Source organism: Equus caballus, chromosome X (genome assembly GCF_041296265.1).
Source record: "Equus caballus isolate H_3958 breed thoroughbred chromosome X, TB-T2T, whole genome shotgun sequence".
Classification (NCBI taxonomy): domain Eukaryota; kingdom Metazoa; phylum Chordata; class Mammalia; order Perissodactyla; family Equidae; genus Equus; species Equus caballus.
The window spans coordinates 15,348,784-15,357,870 of record NC_091715.1 but is presented as its reverse complement, the minus strand read 5'-3'; the positions used below and the strand labels follow the sequence as shown (position 1 = coordinate 15,357,870).

Genomic DNA, 9,087 nt, shown 5'->3' with positions numbered 1-9,087 from the left:
TCCTCCGGTCTCGAGGAGTCTCGCGGCATTTCCCGGGGCGTTAGCTGAGCCGCCGCGGGTTGGGGGCGGCCTCGCGGAGCTGGGTCCCTCCTCAGAAGGCGGGGAGGGGGGCGCCGGAGCCCCGCAGCCGCAGGGACGCCCCGGGTACCAGCCCCGCCCCTCGCAGGCCCCGCCCCTCGCAGGCCCCGCCCCCGCCCTGGCGGCCGCGCGTCCCCGGCAGGCGGAGCCGCAGGAGCATCGCGGCGGTGGCGGCGAGGAGGGGGGAGAGCGGGCGGCGCGGCCGTGGCTGCCTGGCGCTGGGCTGGGCGGCGCTTTTTTTTTTTTTCGCAATTTCCACTCGCGGGGAGCAGGAAACCCGGCGCAGCCGGGCGCAGCGGGCCGCGATGCAGCAGCAGCAGCAGGAGTCGCCCCGGGGCAGCAGCGGCAGCAGCAGCAGAGGCAGCAGCGGGCGGCGCTGAGCCGCCGCGGCCGCCGCTACTGAGGAGGAAGCCGGCCCAGCCGCCGCCGCGTCCCGACCCCCGCACCCCGATCCCGGCGCCCCGACCCCCGCGGCCCGATCCCGGCGCCCCGACCCCCGCTCCCGCCTCCGCCAACTTTCACGCTGCCTCGGCGGCCCGGCCCGGCTCGACGCCAATGGGTGAGTGGGGGTCGCCCGCGCCCCGGCCCCTGGGTGCCCACCTCAGCCTGGGGGCGGCGTGCCTGTCCCAGGACCGCGGAGCCGGGGAGGGCGCCCCTGGCAGGGCCCCGGCGGGTGGCAGCGCGGTGGGCACCCTGCCTGCCTCGCGCACCCCCATTCACTCCCACTCGCGTCCGCGTCCCTGCCGAGCCCGCGCGGCGCAGACGGGAGCTCCGCGGGGGCCTGGGCGGAGGATCGCGGGGGCCGGCCGGGGCGGCTGGGCTGAGGGATGCAAGGGGGTGTGGTTGCATTTTCGGGTGGGCGGGGAGAGTTTTGTCTTGGCCGTCTTCTCGCCCCAGCGCGCCCTCCTCTGCGCTGAGGACGCGGGTACCAGGAGCTGGTGGGCTCCGGCCCTGCACCGGGCTCGCGGTACCCACCTGGCCCCGCCGCGGGGAAGCTGGAATCTCGGGGTGTCGGGGCGGCCGGGGGCCGGGTTGCCTTTGCTAGGTGCTGACGTGCTAGGGGGGCGAGAAACGCCCCAGTACCTGGCCTGGCATGCCGTCCTCGGGTCCTGAGCGCCTGACGCGCCTCCCTTGGCGCCCCTCTTACTCTGGGCCCTGACCCCCTCTCTGTCTCCTTCCTTCCTCCAGCCTGGCGAGCTCTCCGCTCCGTGATGCTCAAAGGCCACTTCCCAGATCCTCTAAGTCTGCAGGGTCGGGGGACTGGAAACGGTGATCCAGTCGTTGATTTACTGACCAAACATCAGTTCCAAGTCGGCAACTAACCGTTAGGCCCCCTGGGTCCCATCTGGTATAGACCCGGAGTATTGGAGCCACTTTACCCGGAGGACTTGGCACTTTATTGGGCAAAGGACTTGTGATTGCCTGGACTATTAAATGTTTGGCCCTTCCAGGTAATATTCTTGCTGGCGGCCAGTCTCTGTTTTTCATGCCTCTGGCAGATTATTTTTGGGTGTTTCTAGGCCAAGCATAGGAAGGCTGTAGATTATAATGTCATAATAAAGTGAGACCTTTTTGTGCTCAGGTAATAGGATCTGAGTAGGCGAGGCAGACAGTGATAGGTGAGCAGTCATAGGATGCTCATGAAGACAGATGCCTTGGAAAAGGGCAGTTTAACACAGTCAGTTGTTGATAGGCAAAGTTAAAATCCCATTTGTGGTCCTTTGCCAAAATGGTTTTCCTTTTCTAAAGTGATGGCGATCTGGTGGCCTCTCAGCTTCAATGTCACTTTTTTCTAGGTGCCCTTCTCTGATCCCCGTACCACCCCCAGTCTAAATCAGTTTCTCTGTTACTGCTTCTCTTATAGCACCTTTTCTTTTTCACAGCAGCGTTACAGATTTATTTGAATTTAACATTTATCTCCCCTACTGTAAGCTCCATGAGCATAGGGACAGCGCTGTGTTACACTCTTTTGCTCAGCAATGTTTTCTTTGGTGCCTGGCACGGAGTAGGCCATAAATAAATATTTATTGAATGAATGAATGAATGAGGCGGTATGAAAACCTCCTACTCTGTGGAAGACAAAACACTTAGCTTGCACTCTTGTTTTTCTTTGGCACCTAATACGAGGATTTAGTTCATTAACAAAAGTACATACTTTACGCATCACCCATCGCTTTGGTAACAGATTGGTTTCTCCTGAGTTAACCAAAAATGCTGTTTTGATCACCTTTTGTTTTGGTTGGGTCACCAAGAGGCTTGCACATAAAAAGAAATTGGATCCAAATGTCTTCTCCCCTGGCTGGACCGTGCTTTCTGTATCTCAGTAGGAAGAGGACTGAGTTCCATTAAAGAAGAAACAGGGGGCCGTCTGGCCCCGTGGCCGAGTGGTTAAGTCTGTGCGCTCTGCCTCGGCGGTCCAGGGTTTCGCCAGTTCGGATCCTGGGTGCTGACATGGCACCGCTCATCAAGCCATGCTGAGGCGGCATCCCACATAGCAGAGCCAGAAGGACCTACAACTAGAATATACAACTATGTACTGGGGGGCTTTGGGGAGAAGAAGAAGAAGAAAAAAAGAAGATTGGCAACAGATGTTAGCTCAAGTGCCAATCTTTAAAAAAAAAAAAAAAAAAAGAAGAAGAAACAGACCTGTTTATATCATTCAAGTCTGAACTGTTTTCATTATCCAGAACCTCCCAAGAAAATTAGAGAGTGCTTCTGCAGTTTATAGTCCTTTCAAGCTTAATCTTTTTTACTGTAACCATTACAAAAGGGAGGGGGCGCAGAAAGGGACTTTCATTTATTTCAGGTGTTGATACTTAGAGGCGATAAGATTAAAATGAATACTGTCATTTAATTCATTAAAATGTTTATAGTGGGATTTAAGATGCTCATAGTAGTTTGTGGCTGAAGATCGCCTGCTCTTTTCCAAAGCACCTGCACTAGTGTATTTGTGATGAAGTACAGGTATTTAACGATTGGTTCTGTGTGTCTTCCCATGGAGCCGCCTAACACTGCTGTTTCTGAAGCGGGTGTGTGTGTACACACAGGCACGCCCCCTTCCCCAATCCCCCAAGGCCCTTTGGTTTTCAGAAGATTCGTCCAGTTTATCAATTTGATCTGCTTGCATTCTTACCTGGCCTCATAATGATTTTTCTGTTGATGGATAACACAATAAAACTGTATTATATGGTCTTTGATCTGAAAAATAACTGAAAGGCATCAAATCCCTAACTCTGAAATGGAGCCAGCTCGTTGTGAAATGGCCTCTTACAAAAGCCCACTCAGAATGTGCCCTCTGAGCTCGCAGGGAGAGGCCTGCAGTGCCACATACAGGGAAGGCCTCTTATCATTACAATGGCACAAATGTTATTAGGACCCAAATCTGTGAGTAGTGAAGGATTCACAAGCCTGGCAAATGATTTCCGTTTAAAGAATTCTAGAGTAAGAACAAAGTTTGACTGTTTTTAGCAATGTATTGTTTTGGTGGTAGACTGCTTTATGCTAAACTAAAGCGAAAATGACTATAACGTGTTGGTCTCCACACACAGTCTGTAGTTAGAAATGGAAGACAAGACTCCACCTGTATCGTTCATGACCTTTACTTTACCCACTTCTATCTACCAGGGCCGGGGCAAGACCTTGCCTCCATCCTGGTTCACAGCCTCGGTTGTTTTTTCTCTGACCCCTTCAGTTCTTCTTGCGTTACTGACATTCTCTCATCAACTCTTGTATTTCTAATCTTTTTAAAGTAGATTGCATACAATGGTCGGTATTCATCCATTTTTCCAGCCATCCATCCAATATTTATTGACCTCCTGCTTTGTAAAGCCAGGCATTGTGCTAGGAACAGGCGGACAACACACGTAGACCTGCCAGCTTGGGTTTCTCAGTCTAGTGGAAGAGGCAGACTTGAATGCACTACTCACAAAAATACATGATTATAAGCCATAGTAGGTCTCCTGGAAGGAGAGGAGGAGTCTCACTTAGGCTGGAGAGGGGTAAGGACAATGTCTTTGAGGAGATTGTGTTTGAGCTGAAATCTGAAAGTTGAGTTGTCACCACCCTCCAGCCGCACCCCCTAGGAACATACCTGGAGTGGAACAAGCTGGTTTCTTCTTGCAGCAAGGGAGAACGCACACCCTGGGGAAGTGTGGGCATTGCAGCAAGAGGGTGTCAGGAAGGACAGCAGAGGACTGGGGCCTGTGGCAGGGGCTTTTGGGGAGCGTGTAAGGCAGCTGGGCGTTGTTCTGGACTGGATGCTGTCAGAAAGCGGGGGTAACTCGATGGTTGGGCGTCTCAATAAATCTTATGGAGAAGCAGGGAAGACCAGACAAAGGCTGTGATTGGTAAAGAAGCAGCAGTCACTAATCTCAGCCAGGACTGGGGGGTGTTTGGTGACATTTGTGGTTTGGACAAGGTTCGTGTATTCTCTGAGTTCAGACATGATTACGGAGCGGTCTTTGTCTTGTGCCATCCTGGTCACAGAATGGCCTTATCTGATGTTGGTGTTCTGGGGAATTGTCTGTGTTCAGCAGGAGATTGCCTGGCCAGCTCCCAGACCAGATGGCAGGGGCTGGTCCTCTTTCTCCGAGTTAACTAAGTGATGAGTAGGAGCAGGGAATAGGAGGTAGGGGTGTGGAGGAGAATGGCTTTGTAGGCATATTCTGTGGCTACTTCCTTAATATCGGCCAGCTCTAGTCTGGGGACTGTTGTTGAACATTAGGCAGAATGGACAACTGAAATGCTCTACTGAGGGAAGACATTCAGAATAACACAGAACAAGCTGCCAAGAACCAAGAAGTCAGGGCGGCTCTGAATGGGAAAGATGCAGGGCAGGAAAATATTAGCATCCTTTCAGTGTGAGAGAAGGAGAGTCTCTAATACTGTACAGCGGTTCTCAGAGTGTGATGTGATATGAGAGACCAGCAGCATCAGCCTCCCCTGGGATCCCATAAGAGATACAAATTCTCTGGCCCCAACTCTGACTTACGGAATCAGGAACTCTGGGGGTGGAGCCCAGCAATCCGTGTATTAATGAGCCCGCCAGGTGGTTCTGACGCATGGTCCAGGTCAAGTGTAGAACCTCCTTGCCTTGCAGATGAGAATGTGAGGTCCAGAGTGCGTGGGTCGTTGAAGAGTGTATGGGCACTCTGGTCATAGAATAGCATGCTACTATAAGTGACACATGAAGTGACTCCTTGGAGAAGGAGAAAAAGATGCTCTTCGTTCAGAACAAACCTCTCACGGAGTTACTAGAGCAGTACAGTGTTGATTCTTCCATGAATCCAGTCTGAACCAGATCTCCAACACCTTGCTGTTAGTGACACTAGCAGGCCCATCTCAGTGTTAGTCACTTGGACTTTTACCAGAGTATCACACAGGTCTTTCTCATCACCCTTCTTTTCCCTCCATCCTCCTTAGAAGGGACATTAGGAATATATTGTTAACATAATTAGGGTTTTTGATATTTGTTTGTGATTTTCTATACCTGGTACCTGTATTAGTTTCTAATTGCTGCTGTAACAAATTACCACACACTTGCTGCCTAAAAACATCACAGGTTTGTTATCTTAAAGTTCTAGGGATCAGAAGTCCAACATGGGTCCCACTGGGCTAAGATCAAGGTGTTGACAGGGCTGCAGGCCTTCTGGAGGCTCTAGGGGAGGATCCCTTTTCTTGCTTTTTCCACCTTTCAGAGGCTGCCCACATTCCTTGGCACATGGCCCCTTCCATCTTCCCAGCCGGCAATGGCCAGTCAAGTCTCTCTCGTATCATATCACTCTGATACTGACTCTTCAGCCTCTCTCCTCCACGTTTAAGGAGCGCAGGAACCATGTTGGTTTGGTCAGTGTGTCCCTGTGCCTGGCACATGGTAAGCCTAAATTAATATTGGTCGAGTTAACTATTACTCCTAACCTTCTAGCTAACTTCCCCCAGGTGTGTCTTAGACGCCTCAAACAGAGTGTGTTGTAAACCGAGCTCAGCATTTCTCCTCCATAATACCTGCCCAACTCCTTTAGTCCCCATTTCCTTAAGGGCATTACCACCTTTCTGGTCCTTCCATAGGTACTCTGCTGTTCGCCTTCCCTCTTCTTCCTTCCCCTCTCCCCTCTCTCAGCCCCTTCCAATGTGCGGTCAAGCCCCAAATGTTTCTGGAGTTAACCCCATGTCTCTACCCTTCTGCAGATGCCTTAGATCCTCAGTGCCTTAGCAAAGCTTTGTGAAGCTTGGCATCCACTCCGTACCCTTTTTTGATCCATGCTCCTTCAGGCCTCTGAGCCTTTCCCACATAGTTCCCTTGATGGTGTACAGATTTCGCTCTCTTCTCTGCCTTGTAGTCTCCCTGAATTAATTTCCTCTTGCTGCTGTAATGAATTACTACAAACTCAGTGGCTGAAAACAACAGAAATTTGTAATCTTACACGCCTGGAGATCGGAGGACCAAAATGGGTTTTACTGGGTCCATATCAAGGTGTTGACAGGGCTGCGTTCCTTCTGGAGGTTCTAGGGCAGGATCCATTTCTTTGCCTTTTGCAGCTTCTGGAGATGGCCTCACATTCCTTGGCTTGTGGCTGCATCACTCTAGCCTCTGCTTCTGTCCTCCTATCTCCTTGTCTCTTACCCTGACCCTCCTGCCTTCCTTTTATAAGGACTGTTGTGTTATATTGGGCCCATCTGGACAATCCAGGATACTCTCCTCATCTCAAGATCCTTAACTTAAAAACATCTGCAAAGTCCCTTTTGCCATGGAAGGTAACATATTCACAGGTTCTGGGGATGAGGATGTGGACATCTTTGGGGGGCCCCTCCTTCATCTTTTGAGGCCTGCTCCGGAGGTTGCTGTACAGAACTTCATCTTATATGAAGTCTATTCCTCTCTGACTGGTGTCCCCAACTACACTGCCCTGGCTCATTGCCTGGCATAGGGGAAGTGCCATATGTTAATGAATGAATGAATGAGTAACCCTTCACCCAAGTATGGTTACCACTTGAAATTCTCCGAGGCTATTGGCTGCCAGCAGTGTATATGCAATTCTGTAAAATCCCCCAGGCAGAGCAAGGTGACAAGGTCTGTTTGCTGACAGTTCATGGTGGCCAGCATTGCAGTGTATGAGAAGGGCAATGCCATGCATGTCACATGGCTTCAACAAAGAAATGCCAGTTCGAGATAGAAAGTTCTTTCTGGCAGTCACTCTCAACAGGGGTGATTCTTCCTCCCAGGGGGACATTGGGCAATGTCTGGAGACACTGGGTTGTCACAGCTGGTTGGGGGAGGGCAGTCTACTGGCATCTGGTGGGCAGAGGCCAGGGACACTGCTATACATCCTACGGTGCCTGGGACAGCCCCCACGGCAGTTCTCTGACCCCGAATGTTGGGGAAGCCTGCTCTGAGTGCTCCACAGATGCTCGAAGCACTGTCCTTCCTTCATCATCAGCCACTCGGGAACATAAGGTTTTCCTCTGTGGCCTCAGCCTTTGTTTTATGAATGAACCAAGAAGTCACTGGAGAGCGGGACTCTTTGACACTCTTTCCCCATTTTGTTCTTTGAGTGGAAGGTGCCTTCACATAGCTCTTGCCTCTCTTCTGTCAATACCTGGGTTACGAAGTTGTTAAACTTATTTCTCCCGTGTTTGGCTCCCCTGATGTTTTGCCTTCCTAGTGGGATGTGCTTATATGCCAGGGGACAGGTGATGGGTCTTCTGCCACTCACACATTGGTCCCTGCAACTGAAGAGCTCGAAGGGTTCTTGGCAGTCATGGCACACACCATCAGATGATGAAACTGAGACTCAGAGAGGCAAAGTGACACCGTCCCCTAGCTGCAGAACCCAACTCCCTTTCGATATGAGAGAACTAGCACCTAATATAGATGCTCAGTAAATGTCAGGCTCCTGCATCCCCCAGTGAGGCTCTTTCTACAGGCTTTTTCCCAAGGTTTTTTTTTTTTAAGGAAGATTACCCCTGAGCTAACTGCTGCCACTCCTCTTTTTGCTGAGGAAGACTGGCCCTGAGCTAACATCCATGCCCATTTTCCCCTACTTTATTCGTGGGATGCCTACCACAGCATGTCTTGCCAAGTGGTGCCATGTCCGCACCTGGAATCTGAACTGGTGAACCCCGGGCCGCCGAAGCGGAACGTGCGCACTTAACCCCTGCACCACCGGGCCAGCCCCCAAGTAAATTGTTTTTAAACGGTTTTATTGAGATATAATTCACATATCATACAATTCACTCATCTAAAGTGTGCAATTCAATGGTTTTTGGTATATTACGTTGTTAACTTTTAAAATTATGATAAAATACATATAATGAAAGTTGCCATTTTAACCATTAAGTGCATAATTTAGTGGCATTAAGGACATCTACAATGTTGTGCAACCAGCACCACTATCTATTTTGAAAACTTTCCTCACCCCTCCCTGGTAAGTTTCTAACTTGAAGATTAGAATCCGTGTCCCCTGGCGGTCCTGGATGGCCCAACCATTTTGGAAGACACTTGCTGGAAGCCTGAGGATTCCAGTGGAAGATTCCAAAGGAATAGAGGAAAAGAGAAAGTGTCCGTTTGTTGTTTTTAAATGTTTTTGGTTGATGTTTCCTTTGGGAGGTACTTCATTTTTGCCCTGGCCTTCCAGGCACCTCCGTTGGTTACATCCCTTTCATCCTGTGGGGGAATTTTGAATTTCTTTCTCCATCCTGAAGCATTGTGAGTTAGTCGCTTGGGTAACTTCCTAGGCAATTACTCAGGTCCTTTAAGAATATTTCGATCATGGGAGCAAACGCTGCAATGTCACGCTGATGACTCGAATTCACTCATAAAGGGTGGATGCAGTTCCACGTTTCTTTGCTTAAATTCCTTCAGCAGGCACAGGTACACTGGCAGCCTGTTTGATTATGAGTGCTTGGTCTTCAACTCGATTGTTATTTTATGGATAAATATCTTACAGACAGTTCTATAGTTTTCATTAGGAGACACTTAAAGCAAAATGTGGCTCGTGGACCTTACCTCAA

The 9,087-nt window shown here is 50.5% G+C and overlaps 1 protein-coding gene across 5 annotated transcripts in view; it reads left to right on the top strand.

The window, feature by feature from the left end:
• Nucleotides 1-206: 206 nt before the first annotated feature.
• SH3KBP1 (SH3 domain containing kinase binding protein 1) overlaps nt 207-9,087 on the top strand; it is a 315,088-nt gene continuing 306,207 nt past the window's right edge. Inside the window, exon 1 of one of the 5 annotated variants that reach the window (XM_023633590.2) lies at nt 207-637. In XM_023633590.2, the coding sequence (XP_023489358.1) occupies nt 634-637 (4 nt within the window). In that variant the 5' untranslated portion in view covers nt 207-633. The remainder of the gene's footprint in view (nt 638-9,087) is intronic. The other 4 variants (XM_023633586.2, XM_023633588.2, XM_070256733.1 and 1 more) reach the window with 4 other exon arrangements.